The following is a 19,759-nucleotide window of genomic DNA, read 5'->3' on the forward strand; positions in this document are numbered from 1 at the left end:
CCGTGGTTGGGAAAGCCTGTACTAGGGCATGGCGGGAGAATAAAATAATGTGCCGAGCGTAGCAAACACCGTGCAGTGGTACGTTTTAGTGTTTATGTTGACTGTGTCAACACAAGGGTAGAAAAAAAATCAGTCGACCCTATCTCCTGTTGACCTAATGACCCTGTCGACCTAGACGCATGTCGACCTAACGACTTTCTAACAACTTGTTGGTGACCAACTGATCCGCACCCGTCTAAAAGGGTCTTCCCGGGATTTCACTCCCGAATCCTAAGCACCTGCAATCGACCCGGGTCTCTAAAATCCCGGGTATGTCTGAAAAGGAGTAGGAGTCTCATATGGAGAGGAAAAAAATAAATCAATCCATCAATGCTTTGGCATATGTAATCCTAGATTTTACCACTCTCATTCATAGCGCATCTGAGAAAAAAAAAAAAAAAAAAAGATGTAAATGCTAAATATAATCTCTTATGGAGAACAGGGGTAAGATAGGGATACATGCGGTGACCAGTATTCGGGATGCTGGCATCTTCATCACTGTCGGCATTCCAGCACCAGGATCTAGCGGCTGTCGACATCCCGAGCACCAGGAGAATGAACGCATCCCAGTTATATATGTAGTGAGGAGTTATGTTTTCTTAAAAAAAAAAAAAAAACCTTTTCAAATATATTTTGCACTTACCAAAAAAAAAAAGACAGATCCTTCAAAATAATGTACTTTTGTTTATGTGCAGCACATACAAAGGCACCAGCACCCATCTGATAGCAATGCAGAGAGATCTGCATAGAAAAGCCAAGGAAAAAGGACAAACATTTTATCCAATATCATTACCCAGGGCAGGGAAAAGGTTCCATAAAGAGAAAGAAAAACACCTGGCAATACAAGGTTCCACTTACACAGTTCTGTATGTTATAAGTATACCCAGTTACATAAGCGCCAGCTTCAGACACCGCTGTGGAATTTAGCATCAGTTTAATAAAAGAACAATACTTGCCCTTCCCGGACACAGTCTGTACAACAAATAAAGAAAAAAGTGTCTTCCAATTCTGAAATAAAATGTAAAGCCGGCAGCGGAGCAGAGTGTGGATCCTGCTGTGGGGATTGGCCGGTGGTGGGATACAGCTGACACAGGCTGTGCTCTCTCACACTGCTCCTGGCTTTATATAACCGCATAGTCCATCACTGGGTGGCATTGCTTTTCTTCGTTTTACTTTTCTTATCCTTCTTTTTCAGACCATCCATATTTGCACGGAGTAGATTTGAATAAGCCTAAAAAACAGAATCATTTGATGTATTCCGCTGCGGTAATAGCCCAATACCAAATCCAACCAGACACATCCAGATCTTAGTTACTTATGTAGGAACTCAACAGCGTTCACTGGTAATGGCTAACCAGAAGGATCCCCACTATGGGGCCCCAATTCAGACCAGCCTGCTGAGCTGTGTGTGTTCGGAGCCCAGTGAGCAGGTTAACTTCGCCCTGCTGAATGCACACCCCTGTGCAGGACTGCAAACGGATGTGTACGGGTACACATCCGTTTGCTAGTGCCTGCACAGAGGTGAAAATCCTTCGATCTTTACTTACCATCGATGGATTTCTCCTTCTCTGGCAGGCACATGCAGCCGCCGCGTGACCCAGAAGTCTTTTGACAACTGCTTGCATGGTCGTGTCCATGCAAGCAGCCACCGAGTGACTCACTGAGGGTGCCGGCCAGAGGAGGCGCAGGTATGGAAATGCATGCGTTCACTGGGGCCTGCACAGCGTTTCTATGGGTGTGCCAACCGTTTTTGCAGCCACGCCCATGAAACCCCAAGGTTCCATCCAGGAATGCCCCTTGCCTTTCAGGCTGCCGAAGGCACTCAGAGCCTGCACATGCGCAGACCCCCCCCCCCATCAACAGAGGGGCTTAATTCGGACCTGCTGCAAACCTGAATTAGCTCCTATATACATAAGTCCGCCTGACTGCTCCACTTACCATTTGGAATTTGTTAACATCTTTGGAACTAACCTATTGGGAAAAAGGGGGAGAATGAAATCAGAAACATGTTCGTTACCAGTAAAGATATAGAAGGTGTATACGATTTACTGTCGGACCACTTACTACGGTGCTAATTTTCTTCTTGCCATCGGTGGCTCTCAGTAGACATTTATTCTCAGTTGGTTCGTTGCCTTCTGAATGGCCTTTACTCGGAGAAGGTCTTGTTCGACCATCATCTGTGAACATGGCCACGTAAGTGGTTAACTTGGAACACACCACTCAAAGCACACAGAAAATAACATACCATTGGGGGGGGATGCTCTAACATCTGCACCCCCTTACCGCCGCCCATCGCCGGCTACCACAAACATAATTATCGCATATGCTCCAACATATGCGATAATTATGAAAAAAGACAGCTATTGCGTTAAGAGCTGTCTTTTGTGTTGACCCGGCAATGATCAGGGGCTCCCCCCTCCCAGGACACAGCTGAGGGGGGGGTGCGGGCGGCGGGGGGTCACGTTAGAAGCCCATAGGCTTCTATGGGGCATCGCCAGAGTTTTCTGGCGGTAACCCGGCGGGGGATGCTTAGAGCATCCAAAAAAACCGGGGGGTTTTACAGCATTTTTAGTTTAGAGAAACTCCTCCCACTGTGTACTATTATAAGAAATCAATAATAGTTACAGCAACAATGCACACACCTGAGGCAGCAACAATGCACACACCTGAAGAGGTCAGAGGGCAGGTAGGAGATTTATTTGGGCTATACCAGAGCTGAACAACTGCACAGCCCTCAAGCGTCATAGTAATCCTGGTTTCATTGCAGGGCAACAAAGCAATACAGAGAAAGGTGTATTTGTGAGCAGTATAACCCTGCCTACGTCATCTCATTCATTATACTGTGTAGAGAATGCCCAGAAGCACGATGGTGGAGAGGGTAAAAACTATATAATAATCCTATCTCTAGTTAAACCTTTTTTGTGATTTAAGATTTTTTTTAAATAAAAGCAATTATTTTGGTGTTGTAAAGTTAATAATAAATCTGATTTTATTTTTATTGGAGTTTGTTTCGCAATGTACCTGAGTATCTAATCCTACTGAGCAGCGTTATATTCCAGAACCTCAGTATTATTGCGTTAGTGTTCATTCTAGCACCCACTATCTTTGAAAACCCCTGCAGTTCCTCTTCCTTGCCTGGGGTGTCGCTGTCTGCTGTAGTGCTTCTAGCACAGTGTGGTCTGTATATCAGCACTGATATGCAAACCAGACATGTGCTAGAAACACCAAAGCAGACAGCGACACCCCAGGCAGGGAACAGGAACTGCATTGGTTTTCAAAGCTTGCGGGTGCTAGAATTAACACAATTGCATGAATATAAATTACTTCTTTTAATGCATGCAATGCCAGCCACAATAATCTCTCCGTGCTCTGCTTCTTTCACATGTTCAACCTTTAAAGAGATAATGAACAATAGGGGAACTGGGCTGTATGGAATGACTCAGCTGCAGCATTATAATAGTACACACTGCAGATATCAGTACAGAAAGTGCAGACAATGGCTGTGTTGGTAGGACCCCTCACCCACCTACAGTATATATGAAGTCTGAGCAGAGGCCAGGCACCATGCAGAGCAGACCCGGTCCCCTATTAGACTGTAGCTGTACCAGCCCTCATAGCAGCACAGCAGGAACGCTGGTCTTCTGGTCAATGCCACCACCTTCCCATCACGAGCCCCCACCATGGCCAATTCAGAGCCACTCTTTGCCTTAACTTCTGACACTTTGCATGCCAAGGGCAACACTTCATTCCCAACAGCCAATCTTGCCCTCGGCTGTCATGGCAACATGCCAGCGAATCAGATTTACCAGTTTGTCCAATCAATGCGCATCAGATGGAAAGTGGTGACAACAGATTGACCAAGAGGCAGGCAGCCGTGGGGCCGCCAAGATCAGACTGAGATTAGTGGGGCATCGCAATAAGGGACAATAGGCACATTTCTAGAACGTTAAAAACAGGAAGGGTCGTAACATATTGCTAATACAGAAACGCTACTGTCTGATTATATTTTACTGCGCTTATTCATATGTTTTGCTATAATTTTCCTGCACAACACCAAAGATTCATTGTTTCACCACAAACGATGACAATTTTTTATTATTATTATTATTATTATTATTAAAATAACAGGTGGTAAAGCAAATCCAACAATACTGAAATTTCTCTCTCAGTATTCCGGTTACATAATACAAAAGAGCATAGATGCAAATTGAAGTAGAATTAGTACTAAGGCGAAGATCTATCACAGCTGCAAGACAGATAAAACTCCAACCAACTCTGGTCATTTTACAGGCTGCGTTTGAGAAATGACCGTAGCTGATGCGATACTGATAGTTTTGACATATACCCTCCTTAATCTGAACAGCAGCAGAATGGGTACTGTACTTACATTTCTTTAGGGTGATGAAGACACTTCCAGTTGTCCGGCATTTCTGGAACAATCGCGTTAGCTCAGTCAGAAACTGAAAATAGAGGAAGAGAGTCCACGTAATGTTAGAACCGATTACACAGACTGCGGCGAGAAAACGGAATGATGTAATCCAGGGACCAAATCCAACACAGACAAGATGCGAGGCGGTGTTTTATTGTGATATCATATTAAGGTTGGCAATAAGTGAGTGTCCGCTTGCCGGCGAGTGAGTGTGCTGGCGACTGCAGGTGAGTGAGTGTGCTGGCTGCTGGGGTGTGGTATAGGATCCCGACAGTCATTATCCCGACTGGCCGGACCCAGACAGCATGGTAAGCGCAACAAAGCCCCTTGCGGCTTCGCTGCTCTTGCCACGCTGCAGGCACTGTGGCTCGCTGCACTCACCACTTATTCTGTTGTCCCTCTAAGGGGGTCGTGGACCCCCACGAGGGAGAATAGCTGGTTGCCGTCGGGCCCCCGTGTGTCTGGGTTTTGACTGTCTGGACCCCGACGTCGGGTAAATGACTGTCGGGACCCCATCCGGCGTGCTGGCTGCTGCCAGTGAGTGCGTGCGTGCTGGCTGCTGCCGATGAGTGCGTGCTGGCTGCTGCCGGTGAGTGCGTGCATGCTAGCTGGCTGGCTGCTGCCGGTGAGTGCGTGCATGCTAGCTGGCTTGCTACCGGTGAGTGCGTGCTGGCTGGCTGCTGCCGGTGAGTGCGTGCTGGCTGCTGCCGGTGAGTGCGTGCTGGCTGCTGCCGGTGAGTGCGTGCGTGCTGGCTGGCTGCTGCCGGTGAGTGCGTGCGCGCTGGCTGCTGCCGGTGAGTGCGTGCGCGCTGGCTGCTGCCGGTGAGTGCGTGCGCGCTGGCTGCTGCCGGTGAGTGCGTGCGCGCTGGCTGCTGCCGGTGAGTGCGTGCGCGCTGGCTGCTGCCGGTGAGTGCGTGCGCGCTGGCTGCTGCCGGTGAGTGCGTGCGTGCTGGCTGCTGCCGGTGAGTGCGTGCTGGCAGGACTGTGCGCTTTAATAGTGCAGTCACTAAGCAAACACAAAGTGTTGGAGCCATTCCCAGGCGTTATCTGCTGCCCAGGACACTGCATGTACAGGCTGGTACAGGTGTATGCTGGTTCTGCCCATGGACACAGCCTGCCAACACGAAGGCCCCGGGTAGGACTGGCACAAGTGCAGGAAGCCGGTCTGTTACCTGGCTCCCAGCCTCTGTCACACGCACAGTTACATGGCGGACTCATTGCTATGTCCGCCTATACTATGGATGCCCCCAGCATCAGCATACCGCTCTCCCGGGGGACCGGGGCCCTCCCGCTCCTCACCTGCTCACTCTCCAGGAGAACCATCTTCTTCCCACCACAGAGCTGATCTCAGCACAAGCAGCAGCACCGGAAACACGTCACTGAGAGCCGCAGGGAGGCGGAGCATGTGCGTGTCAGCCGCAGCCAATCAGCCATAGAGCAGGAAACCATAGAGCTGTACTCTCTGATCAGGGCGGCGACACCTAGCGTCTGGAGGTGGGAAGGACTGGTCTAATAATACGTAGCAGTGGACGTATTAAAGGACAAATAATATCGATATGTTAGCAACACATCGGCTGGAGTATTGATGTTCGATATCCATCAGTGAAATAAAGAAGTGTCCCATCCTGATTACAGGCCTCTAATTTACGAAGATTGGAGTTTGATTTCACATGGGATGTTGCTATGGGCAACCAATAAGATGTTATCTATTATCTTCTAGATCTAGAAGGTGCTAAAAAAAAAAATAAGAAGTAGATTCTGATTGGCTGCCCACAGCAACATCCCATGTGAAATAGAACTCCCATCTTAGTACATTTCCCCCTATGCCCAACTCTACTACAGATGTAGCGCCTCTCTCCATTGCAGGGGCTGGCGGTGGCATTCTGTGGACCAGCGAATTGCGGTGTTTGCCTGCCATGGGGGTGAGGCTTGATGATGTCTGCTTCGCCCCGCCCCCTGACTAGGGTGACCAACTCATCCCTTTAATCCGGGACACATATTAATTACACAGGTTCTGTGGCTGGCTTTTACCTGGTTTTAAACTGCCACACCTCAAGACTCCATTTCACCTGGTTTTAAACTGCCACAGAACCTGTGTAATTAATATGTGTCCCGGATTAAAGGGATGAGTTGGTCACCCTACCCCTGACATACTACTCGGGTAGTTCGAGAGGAGAAAACAAATGTTGGCAACTATGTGCTAGACACAAGAGACACTTCTGGGTCGGCGGATGGTGCTGTGGTGAGCAGTCCATAGGCTACAATCGATTACTACCAATCTGCGATGGTGGTGGCTGTGGGGGCCAGTATCCCTCCTGCACCGCCGGCAGCTGCATCGCTCATAGGTTTCTATGGAGGATGCGATGCTGTCTGATGTATCAATATTGGGCAGCATTGCATTGAGTCCCTGGGCTACTGCCATTCTGATATGGCGGCAGCCCACTGTAGCCTATGGGCTACGATTATGCACTACACTGCCAACAGGGCCGGGGGGGGGGGGGGGGGGGGGCAGCGCTGACACCCTGGCACCCAGCGAAGCAGATCGCAGGGATGGGTTTGGGCCCCTTAGTGTATGACCCTCATTCAGCAGCCAATGTAGATCTGCACAAATCATGATCAACCTGGGCATGGCAGGGGGCTTAAGGGGGCCTGGACCCGCCCACTTCCGCTTTGGGGGCCAGCAACAGTTGCCAGGGCAACCCTGGGCATGGCAGGGGGCTTAAGGGGGCCTGGACCCGCCCACTTCCGCTTTGGGGGCCAGCAACAGTTGCCAGGGCAACCCTGGGCATGGCAGGGGGCTTAAGGGGGCCTGGGCCCGCCCACTTCCGCTTTGGGGGCCAGCAACAGTTGCCAGGGCAACCCTGGGCATGGCAGGGGGCTTAAGGGGGCCTGGGCCCGCCCACTTCCGCTTTGGGGGCCAGCAACAGTTGCCAGGGCAACCCTGGGCATGGCAGGGGGCTTAAGGGGGCCTGGACCCGCCCACTTCCGCTTTGGGGGCCAGCAACAGTTGCCAGGGCAACCCTGGGCATGGCAGGGGGCTTAAGGGGGCCTGGACCCGCCCACTTCCGCTTTGGGGGCCAGCAACAGTTGCCAGGCAACCCTGGGCATGGCAGGGGGCTTAAGGGGGCCTGGACCCGCCCACTTCCGCTTTGGGGGCCAGCAACAGTTGCCAGGGCAACACTGGGCATGGCAGTGGGCTTAAGGGCGCCTGGACCAGCCCACTTCCGCTTTGGGGGCCAGCAACAGTTGCCAGGGCAACCCTGGGCATGGCAGGGGGCTTAAGGGGGCCTGGACCCGCCCACTTCCGCTTTGGGGGCCAGCAACAGTTGCCAGGGCAACACTGGGCATGGCAGGGGGCTTAAGGGGGCCTGGACCCGCCCACTTCCGCTTTGGGGGCCAGCAACAGTTGCCAGGGCAACCCTGGGCATGGCAGGGGGCTTAAGGGGGCCTGGACCCGCCCACTTCCGCTTTGGGGGCCAGCAACAGTTGCCAGGGCAAACCTGGGCATGGCAGGGGGCTTAAGCGGGCCTGGACCCGCCCACTTCCGCTTTGGGGGCCAGCAACAGTTGCCAGGGCAACCCTGGGCATGGCAGGGGGCTTAAGGGGGCCTGGACCCGCCCACTTCCGCTTTGGGGGCCAGCAACAGTTGCCAGGGCAACCCTGGGCATGGCAGGGGGCTTAAGGGGGCCTGGACCCGCCCACTTCCGCTTTGGGGGCCAGCAACAGTTGCCAGGGCAACCCTGGGCATGGCAGGGGGCTTAAGGGGGCCTGGACCCGCCCACTTCCGCTTCGGGGGCCAGCAACAGTTGCCAGGGCAACCCTGGGCATGGCAGGGGGCTTAAGGGCGCCTGGACCCGCCCACTTCCGCTTCGGGGGCCAGCAACAGTTGCCAGGGCAACCCTGGGCATGGCAGGGGGCTTAAGGGCGCCTGGACCCGCCCACTTCCGCTTCGGGGGCCAGCAACAGTTGCCAGGGCAACCCTGGGCATGGCAGGGGGCTTAAGGGGGCCTGGACCCGCCCACTTCCGCTTCGGGGGCCAGCAACAGTTGCCAGGGCAAACCTGGGCATGGCAGGGGGCTTAAGGGGGCCTGGACCCGCCCACTTCCGCTTCGGGGGCCAGCAACAGTTGCCAGGGCAACCCTGGGCATGGCAGGGGGCTTAAGGGGGCCAGGACCCGCCCACTTCCGCTTCGGGGGCCAGCAACAGTTGCCAGGGCAAACCTGGGCATGGCAGGGGGCTTAAGGGGGCCTGGACCCGCCCACTTCCGCTTCGGGGGCCAGCAACAGTTGCCAGGGCAACACTGGGCATGGCAGGGGGCTTAAGGGGGCCTGGACCCGCCCACTTCCGCTTCGGGGGCCAGCAACAGTTGCCAGGGCAACCCTGGGCATGGCAGGGGGCTTAAGGGGGCCTGGACCCGCCCACTTCCGCTTCGGGGGCCAGCAACAGTTGCCAGGGCAACCCTACGCATGGCAGGGGGCTTAAGGGGGCCTGGACCCGCCCACTTCCGCTTCGGGGGCCAGCAACAGTTGCCAGGGCAACCCTGGGCATGGCAGGGGGCTTAAGGGGGCCTGGACCCGCCCACTTCCGCTTCGGGGGCCAGCAACAGTTGCCAGGGCAACCCTGGGCATGGCAAGGGGCTTAAGGGGGCCTGGACCCGCCCACTTCCGCTTCGGGGGCCAGCAACAGTTGCCAGGGCAACCCTGGGCATGGCAGGGGGCTTAAGGGGGCCTGGACCCGCCCACTTCCGCTTCGGGGGCCAGCAACAGTTGCCAGGGCAACCCTGGGCATGGCAGGGGGCTTAAGGGGGCCTGGACCCGCCCACTTCCGCTTCGGGGGCCAGCAACAGTTGCCAGGGCAACCCTGGGCATGGCAGGGGGCTTAAGGGGGCCTGGACCCGCCCACTTCCGCTTTGGGGGCCAGCAACAGTTGCCAGGGCAACCCTGGGCATGGCAGGGGGCTTAAGGGGGCCTGGACCCGCCCACTTCCGCTTTGGGGGCCAGCAACAGTTGCCAGGGCAACCCTGGGCATGGCAGGGGGCTTAAGGGGGCCAGGACCCGCCCACTTCCGCTTTGGGGGCCAGCAACAGTTGCCAGGGCAACCCTGGGCATGGCAGGGTGCTTAAGGGGGCCAGGACCCGCCCACTTCCGCTTTGGGGGCCAGCAACAGTTGCCAGGGCAACCCTGGGCATGGCAGGGGGCTTAAGGGGGCCTGGACCCGCCCACTTCCGCTTTGGGGGCCAGCAACAGTTGCCAGGGCAACCCTGGGCATGGCAGGGGGCTTAAGGGGGCCTGGACCCGCCCACTTCCGCTTTGGGGGCCAGCAACAGTTGCCAGGGCATCCCTGGGCATGGCAGGGGGCTTAAGGGGGCCTGGACCCGCCCACTTCCGCTTTGGGGGCCAGCAACAGTTGCCAGGGCAACCCTGGGCATGGCAGGGGGCTTAAGGGGGCCTGGACCCGCCCACTTCCGCTTTGGGGGCCAGCAACAGTTGCCAGGGCAACCCTGGGCATGGCAGGGGGCTTAAGGGGGCCTGCACCCGCCCACTTCCGCTTTGGGGGCCAGCAACAGTTGCCAGGGCAACCCTGGGCATGGCAGGGGGCTTAAGGGGGCCTGGACCCGCCCACTTCCGCTTTGGGGGCCAGCAACAGTTGCCAGGGCAACCCTGGGCATGGCAGGGGGCTTAAGGGGGCCTGGACCCGCCCACTTCCGCTTTGGGGGCCAGCAACAGTTGCCAGGGCAACCCTGGGCATGGCAGTGGGCTTAAGGGCGCCTGGACCCGCCCACTTCCGCTTTGGGGGCCAGCAACAGTTGCCAGGGCAACCCTGGGCATGGCAGGGGGCTTAAGGGGGCCTGGACCCGCCCACTTCCGCTTTGGGGGCCAGCAACAGTTGCCAGGGCAACCCTGGGCAAAGCAGGGGGCTTAAGGGGGCCTGGACCCGCCCACTTTCGCTTTGGGGGCCAGCAACAGTTGCCAGGGCAACCCTGGGCATGGCAGGGGGCTTAAGGGCGCCTGGACCCGCCCACTTCCGCTTTGGGGGCCAGCAACAGTTGCCAGGGCAACCCTGGGCATGGCAGGGGGCTTAAGGGGGCCAGGACCCGCCCACTTCCGCTTTAGGGGCCAGCAACAGTTGCCAGGGCAACCCTGGGCATGGCAGGGGGCTTAAGGGGCCTTGGACCCGCCCACTTCCGCTTTGGGGGCCAGCAACAGTTGCCAGGGCAAACCTGGGCATGGCAGGGGGCTTAAGGGGGCCAGGACCCGCCAACTTCCGCTTTGGGGGCCAGCAACAGTTGCCAGGGCAACATTGGGCATGGCAGGGGGCTTAAGGGGGCCTGGACCCGCCCACTTCCGCTTTGGGGGCCAGCAACAGTTGCCAGGGCAACCCTGGGCATGGCAGGGGGCTTAAGGGCGCCTGGACCCGCCCACTTCCGCTTTGGGGGCCAGCAACAGTTGCCAGGGCAACACTGGGCATGGCAGTGGGCTTAAGGGCGCCTGGACCCGCCCACTTCCGCTTTGGGGGTCAGCAACAGTTGCCAGGGCAACCCTGGGCATGGCAGGGGGCTTAAGGGGGCCTGGACCCGCCCACTTCCGCTTTGGGGGCCAGCAACAGTTGCCAGGGCAACACTGGGCATGGCAGGGGGCTTAAGGGGGCCTGGACCCGCCCACTTCCGCTTTGGGGGCCAGCAACAGTTGCCAGGGCAACCCTGGGCATGGCAGGGGGCTTAAGGGGGCCTGGACCCGCCCACTTCCGCTTTGGGGGCCAGCAACAGTTGCCAGGGCAAACCTGGGCATGGCAGGGGGCTTAAGCGGGCCTGGACCCGCCCACTTCCGCTTTGGGGGCCAGCAACAGTTGCCAGGGCAACCCTGGGCATGGCAGGGGGCTTAAGGGGGCCTGGACCCGCCCACTTCCGCTTTGGGGGCCAGCAACAGTTGCCAGGGCAACCCTGGGCATGGCAGGGGGCTTAAGGGGGCCTGGACCCGCCCACTTCCGCTTTGGGGGCCAGCAACAGTTGCCAGGGCAACCCTGGGCATGGCAGGGGGCTTAAGGGGGCCTGGACCCGCCCACTTCCGCTTCGGGGGCCAGCAACAGTTGCCAGGGCAACCCTGGGCATGGCAGGGGGCTTAAGGGGGCCTGGACCCGCCCACTTCCGCTTCGGGGGCCAGCAACAGTTGCCAGGGCAACACTGGGCATGGCAGGGGGCTTAAGGGGGCCTGGACCCGCCCACTTCCGCTTCGGGGGCCAGCAACAGTTGCCAGGGCAACCCTGGGCATGGCAGGGGGCTTAAGGGGGCCTGGACCCGCCCACTTCCGCTTCGGGGGCCAGCAACAGTTGCCAGGGCAACCCTGGGCATGGCAGGGGGCTTAAGGGGGCCTGGACCCGCCCACTTCCGCTTCGGGGGCCAGCAACAGTTGCCAGGGCAACCCTGGGCATGGCAGGGGGCTTAAGGGGGCCTGGACCCGCCCACTTCCGCTTCGGGGGCCAGCAACAGTTGCCAGGGCAACCCTGGGCATGGCAGGGGGCTTAAGGGGGCCTGGACCCGCCCACTTCCGCTTCGGGGGCCAGCAACAGTTGCCAGGGCAACCCTGGGCATGGCAGGGGGCTTAAGGGGGCCTGGACCCGCCCACTTCCGCTTCGGGGGCCAGCAACAGTTGCCAGGGCAACCCTGGGCATGGCAGGGGGCTTAAGGGGGCCTGGACCCGCCCACTTCCGCTTCGGGGGCCAGCAACAGTTGCCAGGGCAACCCTGGGCATGGCAGGGGGCTTAAGGGGGCCTGGACCCGCCCACTTCCGCTTCGGGGGCCAGCAACAGTTGCCAGGGCAACCCTGGGCATGGCAGGGGGCTTAAGGGGGCCTGGACCCGCCCACTTCCGCTTCGGGGGCCAGCAACAGTTGCCAGGGCAACCCTGGGCATGGCAGGGGGCTTAAGGGGGCCAGGACCCGCCCACTTCCGCTTCGGGGGCCAGCAACAGTTGCCAGGGCAACCCTGGGCATGGCAGGGTGCTTAAGGGGGCCAGGACCCGCCCACTTCCGCTTTGGGGGCCAGCAACAGTTGCCAGGGCAACCCTGGGCATGGCAGGGGGCTTAAGGGGGCCTGGACCCGCCCACTTCCGCTTTGGGGGCCAGCAACAGTTGCCAGGGCAACCCTGGGCATGGCAGGGGGCTTAAGGGGGCCTGGACCCGCCCACTTCCGCTTTGGGGGCCAGCAACAGTTGCCAGGGCATCCCTGGGCATGGCAGGGGGCTTAAGGGGGCCAGGACCCGCCAACTTCCGCTTTGGGGGCCAGCAACAGTTGCCAGGGCAACATTGGGCATGGCAGGGGGCTTAAGGGGGCCTGGACCCGCCCACTTCCGCTTTGGGGGCCAGCAACAGTTGCCAGGGCAACCCTGGGCATGGCAGGGGGCTTAAGGGCGCCTGGACCCGCCCACTTCCGCTTTGGGGGCCAGCAACAGTTGCCAGGGCAACACTGGGCATGGCAGTGGGCTTAAGGGCGCCTGGACCCGCCCACTTCCGCTTTGGGGGTCAGCAACAGTTGCCAGGGCAACCCTGGGCATGGCAGGGGGCTTAAGGGGGCCTGGACCCGCCCACTTCCGCTTTGGGGGCCAGCAACAGTTGCCAGGGCAACACTGGGCATGGCAGGGGGCTTAAGGGGGCCTGGACCCGCCCACTTCCGCTTTGGGGGCCAGCAACAGTTGCCAGGGCAACCCTGGGCATGGCAGGGGGCTTAAGGGGGCCTGGACCCGCCCACTTCCGCTTTGGGGGCCAGCAACAGTTGCCAGGGCAAACCTGGGCATGGCAGGGGGCTTAAGCGGGCCTGGACCCGCCCACTTCCGCTTTGGGGGCCAGCAACAGTTGCCAGGGCAACCCTGGGCATGGCAGGGGGCTTAAGGGGGCCTGGACCCGCCCACTTCCGCTTTGGGGGCCAGCAACAGTTGCCAGGGCAACCCTGGGCATGGCAGGGGGCTTAAGGGGGCCTGGACCCGCCCACTTCCGCTTTGGGGGCCAGCAACAGTTGCCAGGGCAACCCTGGGCATGGCAGGGGGCTTAAGGGGGCCTGGACCCGCCCACTTCCGCTTCGGGGGCCAGCAACAGTTGCCAGGGCAACCCTGGGCATGGCAGGGGGCTTAAGGGGGCCTGGACCCGCCCACTTCCGCTTCGGGGGCCAGCAACAGTTGCCAGGGCAACACTGGGCATGGCAGGGGGCTTAAGGGGGCCTGGACCCGCCCACTTCCGCTTCGGGGGCCAGCAACAGTTGCCAGGGCAACCCTGGGCATGGCAGGGGGCTTAAGGGGGCCTGGACCCGCCCACTTCCGCTTCGGGGGCCAGCAACAGTTGCCAGGGCAACCCTGGGCATGGCAGGGGGCTTAAGGGGGCCTGGACCCGCCCACTTCCGCTTCGGGGGCCAGCAACAGTTGCCAGGGCAACCCTGGGCATGGCAGGGGGCTTAAGGGGGCCTGGACCCGCCCACTTCCGCTTCGGGGGCCAGCAACAGTTGCCAGGGCAACCCTGGGCATGGCAGGGGGCTTAAGGGGGCCTGGACCCGCCCACTTCCGCTTCGGGGGCCAGCAACAGTTGCCAGGGCAACCCTGGGCATGGCAGGGGGCTTAAGGGGGCCTGGACCCGCCCACTTCCGCTTCGGGGGCCAGCAACAGTTGCCAGGGCAACCCTGGGCATGGCAGGGGGCTTAAGGGGGCCTGGACCCGCCCACTTCCGCTTCGGGGGCCAGCAACAGTTGCCAGGGCAACCCTGGGCATGGCAGGGGGCTTAAGGGGGCCTGGACCCGCCCACTTCCGCTTCGGGGGCCAGCAACAGTTGCCAGGGCAACCCTGGGCATGGCAGGGGGCTTAAGGGGGCCTGGACCCGCCCACTTCCGCTTCGGGGGCCAGCAACAGTTGCCAGGGCAACCCTGGGCATGGCAGGGGGCTTAAGGGGGCCAGGACCCGCCCACTTCCGCTTCGGGGGCCAGCAACAGTTGCCAGGGCAACCCTGGGCATGGCAGGGTGCTTAAGGGGGCCAGGACCCGCCCACTTCCGCTTTGGGGGCCAGCAACAGTTGCCAGGGCAACCCTGGGCATGGCAGGGGGCTTAAGGGGGCCTGGACCCGCCCACTTCCGCTTTGGGGGCCAGCAACAGTTGCCAGGGCAACCCTGGGCATGGCAGGGGGCTTAAGGGGGCCTGGACCCGCCCACTTCCGCTTTGGGGGCCAGCAACAGTTGCCAGGGCATCCCTGGGCATGGCAGGGGGCTTAAGGGGGCCTGGACCCGCCCACTTCCGCTTTGGGGGCCAGCAACAGTTGCCAGGGCAACCCTGGGCATGGCAGGGGGCTTAAGGGGGCCTGGACCCGCCCACTTCCGCTTTGGGGGCCAGCAACAGTTGCCAGGGCAACCCTGGGCATGGCAGGGGGCTTAAGGGGGCCTGCACCCGCCCACTTCCGCTTTGGGGGCCAGCAACAGTTGCCAGGGCAACACTGGGCATGGCAGGGGGCTTAAGGGGGCCTGGACCCGCCCACTTCCGCTTCGGGGGCCAGCAACAGTTGCCAGGGCAACCCTGGGCATGGCAGGGGGCTTAAGGGGGCCTGGACCCGCCCACTTCCGCTTCGGGGGCCAGCAACAGTTGCCAGGGCAACCCTACGCATGGCAGGGGGCTTAAGGGGGCCTGGACCCGCCCACTTCCGCTTCGGGGGCCAGCAACAGTTGCCAGGGCAACCCTGGGCATGGCAGGGGGCTTAAGGGGGCCTGGACCCGCCCACTTCCGCTTCGGGGGCCAGCAACAGTTGCCAGGGCAACCCTGGGCATGGCAGGGGGCTTAAGGGGGCCTGGACCCGCCCACTTCCGCTTCGGGGGCCAGCAACAGTTGCCAGGGCAACCCTGGGCATGGCAGGGGGCTTAAGGGGGCCTGGACCCGCCCACTTCCGCTTCGGGGGCCAGCAACAGTTGCCAGGGCAACCCTGGGCATGGCAGGGGGCTTAAGGGGGCCTGGACCCGCCCACTTCCGCTTCGGGGGCCAGCAACAGTTGCCAGGGCAACCCTGGGCATGGCAGGGGGCTTAAGGGGGCCTGGACCCGCCCACTTCCGCTTCGGGGGCCAGCAACAGTTGCCAGGGCAACCCTGGGCATGGCAGGGGGCTTAAGGGGGCCTGGACCCGCCCACTTCCGCTTTGGGGGCCAGCAACAGTTGCCAGGGCAACCCTGGGCATGGCAGGGGGCTTAAGGGGGCCAGGACCCGCCCACTTCCGCTTTGGGGGCCAGCAACAGTTGCCAGGGCAACCCTGGGCATGGCAGGGTGCTTAAGGGGGCCAGGACCCGCCCACTTCCGCTTTGGGGGCCAGCAACAGTTGCCAGGGCAACCCTGGGCATGGCAGGGGGCTTAAGGGGGCCTGGACCCGCCCACTTCCGCTTTGGGGGCCAGCAACAGTTGCCAGGGCAACCCTGGGCATGGCAGGGGGCTTAAGGGGGCCTGGACCCGCCCACTTCCGCTTTGGGGGCCAGCAACAGTTGCCAGGGCATCCCTGGGCATGGCAGGGGGCTTAAGGGGGCCTGGACCCGCCCACTTCCGCTTTGGGGGCCAGCAACAGTTGCCAGGGCAACCCTGGGCATGGCAGGGGGCTTAAGGGGGCCTGGACCCGCCCACTTCCGCTTTGGGGGCCAGCAACAGTTGCCAGGGCAACCCTGGGCATGGCAGGGGGCTTAAGGGGGCCTGCACCCGCCCACTTCCGCTTTGGGGGCCAGCAACAGTTGCCAGGGCAACCCTGGGCATGGCAGGGGGCTTAAGGGGGCCTGGACCCGCCCACTTCCGCTTTGGGGGCCAGCAACAGTTGCCAGGGCAACCCTGGGCATGGCAGGGGGCTTAAGGGGGCCTCGACCCGCCCACTTCCGCTTTGGGGGCCAGCAACAGTTGCCAGGGCAACCCTGGGCATGGCAGGGGGCTTAAGGGCGCCTGGACCCGCCCACTTCCGCTTTGGGGGCCAGCAACAGTTGCCAGGGCAACCCTGGGCATGGCAGGGGGCTTAAGGGGGCCTGGACCCGCCCACTTCCGCTTTGGGGGCCAGCAACAGTTGCCAGGGCAACCCTGGGCAAAGCAGGGGGCTTAAGGGGGCCTGGACCCGCCCACTTTCGCTTTGGGGGCCAGCAACAGTTGCCAGGGCAACCCTGGGCATGGCAGGGGGCTTAAAGGCGCCTGGACCCGCCCACTTCCGCTTTGGGGGCCAGCAACAGTTGCCAGGGCAACCCTGGGCATGGCAGGGGGCTTAAGGGGGCCAGGACCCGCCCACTTCCGCTTTAGGGGCCAGCAACAGTTGCCAGGGCAACCCTGGGCATGGCAGGGGGCTTAAGGGGGCCTGGACCCGCCCACTTCCGCTTTGGGGGCCAGCAACAGTTGCCAGGGCAAACCTGGGCATGGCAGGGGGCTTAAGGGGGCCAGGACCCGCCAACTTCCGCTTTGGGGGCCAGCAACAGTTGCCAGGGCAACACTGGGCATGGCAGGGGGCTTAAGGGGGCCTGGACCCGCCCACTTCCGCTTTGGGGGCCAGCAACAGTTGCCAGGGCAACCCTGGGCATGGCAGGGGGCTTAAGGGCGCCTGGACCCGCCCACTTCCGCTTTGGGGGCCAGCAACAGTTGCCAGGGCAAACCTGGGCATGGCAGGGGGCTTAAGGGGGCCTGGACCCGCCCACTTCCGCTTTGGGGGCCAGCAACAGTTGCCAGGGCAACCCTGGGCATGGCAGGGGGCTTAAGGGGGCCTGGACCCGCCCACTTCCGCTTTGGGGGCCAGCAACAGTTGCCAGGGCAACCCTGGGCATGGCAGGGGGCTTAAGGGGGCCTGGACCCGCCCACTTCCGCTTTGGGGGCCAGCAACAGTTGCCAGGGCAACCCCTGGGCATGGCAGGGGGCTTAAGGGGGCCAGGACCCGCCCACTTCCGCTTTGGGGGCCAGCAACAGTTGCCAGGGCAACACTGGGCATGGCAGGGGGCTTAAGGGGGCCTGGACCCGCCCACTTCCGTTTGGGGGCCAGCAACAGTTGCCAGGGCAACACTGGGCATGGCAGGGGGCTTAAGGGGGCCTGGACCCGCCCACTTCCGCTTTGGGGGCCAGCAACAGTTGCCAGGGCAACCCTGGGCATGGCAGGGACTTAAGGGGGCCTGGACCCGCCCACTTCCGCTTTGGGGACCAGCAACAGTTGCCAGGGCAACCCTGGGCATGGCAGTGGGCTTAAGGGCGCCTGGACCGGCCCACTTCCGCTTTGGGGGCCAGCAACAGTTGCCAGGGCAACCCTGGGCATGGCAGGGGGCTTAAGGGGGCCTGGACCCGCCCACTTCCGCTTTGGGGGCCAGCAACAGTTCCATTTCCGCTTTGGGGGCCAGCAACAGTTGCCAGGACAACCCTGGGGATAGCAGGGGGCTTAAGGGGGCTGGACCCGCCCACTTCCGCTTTGGGGGCCAGCAACAGTTGCCAGGGCAACCCTGGGCATGGCAGGGGGCTTAAGGGGGGCTGGACCCGCCCAGTTCCGCTTTGGGGGCCAGCAACAGTTGCCAGGGCAACCCTGGGCATGGCAGGGGGCTTAAGGGGGCCTGGACCCGCCCACTTCCGCTTTGGGGGCCAGCAACAGTTGCCAGGGCAACCCTGGGCATGGCAGGGGCTTAAGGGGGCCTGGACCCGCCCCTTTGGGGGCCAGCAACAGTTGCCAGGGCAACCCTGGGCATGGCAGGGGGCTTAAGGGGGCCTGGACCCGCCCACTTCCGCTTTGGGGGCCAGCAACAGTTGCCAGGGCAACCCTGGGCATGGCAGGGGGCTTAAGGGCGCCTGGACCCGCCCACTTCCGCTTTGGGGGCCAGCAACAGTTGCCAGGGCAACCCTGGGCATGGCAGGGGGCTTAAGGGGGCCTGGACCCGCCCACTTCCGCTTTGGGGGCCAGCAACAGTTGCCAGGGCAACCCTGGGCATGGCAGGGGGCTTAAGGGGGCCTGGACCCGCCCACTTCCGCTTTGGGGGCCAGCAACAGTTGCCAGGGCAACCCTGGGCATGGCAGGGGGCTTAAGGGGGCCTGGACCCGCCCACTTCCGCTTTGGGGGCCAGCAACAGTTGCCAGGGCAACCCTGGGCATGGCAGGGGGCTTAAGGGGGCCTGGACCCGCCCACTTCCACTTTGGGGGCCAGCAACAGTTGCCAGGGCAACCCTGGGCATGGCAGTGGGCTTAAGGGCGCCTGGACCCGCCCACTTCCGCTTTGGGGGCCAGCAACAGTTGCCAGGGCAACCCTGGGCATGGCAGGGGGCTTAAGGGGGCCTGGACCCGCCCACTTCCGCTTTGGGGGCCAGCAACAGTTGCCAGGGCAACCCTGGGCATGGCAGGGGGCTTAAGGGGGCCTGGACCCGCCCACTTTCGCTTTGGGGGCCAGCAACAGTTGCCAGGGCAACCCTGGGCATGGCAGGGGGCTTAAGGGCGCCTGGACCCGCCCACTTCCGCTTTGGGGGCCAGCAACAGTTGCCAGGGCAACCCTGGGCATGGCAGGGGGCTTAAGGGGGCCAGGACCCGCCCACTTCCGCTTTGGGGGCCAGCAACAGTTGCCAGGGCAACCCTGGGCATGGCAGGGGGCTTAAGGGGGCCTGGACCCGCCCACTTCCGCTTTGGGGGCCAGCAACAGTTGCCAGGGCAAACCTGGGCATGGCAGGGGGCTTAAGGGGGCCAGGACCCGCCCACTTCCGCTTTGGGGGCCAGCAACAGTTGCCAGGGCAACACTGGGCATGGCAGGGGGCTTAAGGGGGCCTGGACCCGCCCACTTCCGCTTTGGGGGCCAGCAACAGTTGCCAGGGCAACCCTGGGCATGGCAGGGGGCTTAAGGGCGCCTGGACCCGCCCACTTCCGCTTTGGGGGCCAGCAACAGTTGCCAGGGCAACCCTGGGCATGGCAGGGGGCTTAAGGGCGCCTGGACCCGCCCACTTCCGCTTTGGGGGCCAGCAACAGTTGCCAGGGCAACCCTGGGCATGGCAGGGGGCTTAAGGGGGCCAGGACCCGCCCACTTCCGCTTTAGGGGCCAGCAACAGTTGCCAGGGCAACCCTGGGCATGGCAGGGGGCTTAAGGGGGCCTGGACCCGCCCACTTCCGCTTTGGGGGCCAGCAACAGTTGCCAGGGCAAACCTGGGCATGGCAGGGGGCTTAAGGGGGCCAGGACCCGCCCACTTCCGCTTTGGGGGCCAGCAACAGTTGCCAGGGCAACACTGGGCATGGCAGGGGGCTTAAGGGCGCCTGGACCCGCCCACTTCCGCTTTGGGGGCCAGCAACAGTTGCCAGGGCAACCCTGGGCATGGC

At 61.5% G+C, this 19,759-nt stretch overlaps 1 protein-coding gene across 1 annotated transcript; it reads right to left on the bottom strand.

The window, feature by feature from the left end:
- Positions 1 to 956: 956 nt before the first annotated feature.
- SRP14 (signal recognition particle 14) lies at positions 957 to 5,900 on the bottom strand. Its single transcript, XM_083166206.1, has 5 exons — positions 5,768 to 5,900; positions 4,427 to 4,499; positions 2,104 to 2,216; positions 1,978 to 2,010; positions 957 to 1,270 (listed from the first exon to the last, which is right to left on the bottom strand). The coding sequence occupies exons 1-5, from the start codon at positions 5,789 to 5,791 to the stop codon at positions 1,181 to 1,183; spliced, it is 333 nt and encodes a 110-aa protein (XP_083022332.1). The 5' UTR covers positions 5,792 to 5,900; the 3' UTR covers positions 957 to 1,180.
- Positions 5,901 to 19,759: the final 13,859 nt, after the last annotated feature.

This window comes from Crinia signifera, chromosome 12 (genome assembly GCF_055691185.1).
Source record: "Crinia signifera chromosome 12, ASM5569118v1, whole genome shotgun sequence".
NCBI classification, from domain to species: domain Eukaryota; kingdom Metazoa; phylum Chordata; class Amphibia; order Anura; family Myobatrachidae; genus Crinia; species Crinia signifera.

What these genes read in the sequence shown, in the direction of transcription:
- SRP14 (XM_083166206.1), bottom strand. Translation starts at nt 5,791, where the DNA reads ATGGTTCTCCTGGAGAGTGAGCAG. An exon ending in TTCTCCTGGAGAGTGAGCAG is followed by an intron (nt 4,500 to 5,767) that starts GTGAGGAGCGGG and finishes CTCTATTTTCAG; the next exon opens with TTTCTGACTGAGCTAACGCG. An exon ending in ATGTTAACAAATTCCAAATG is followed by an intron (nt 1,271 to 1,977) that starts GTAAGTGGAGCA and finishes TCTGTTTTTTAG; the next exon opens with GCTTATTCAAATCTACTCCG.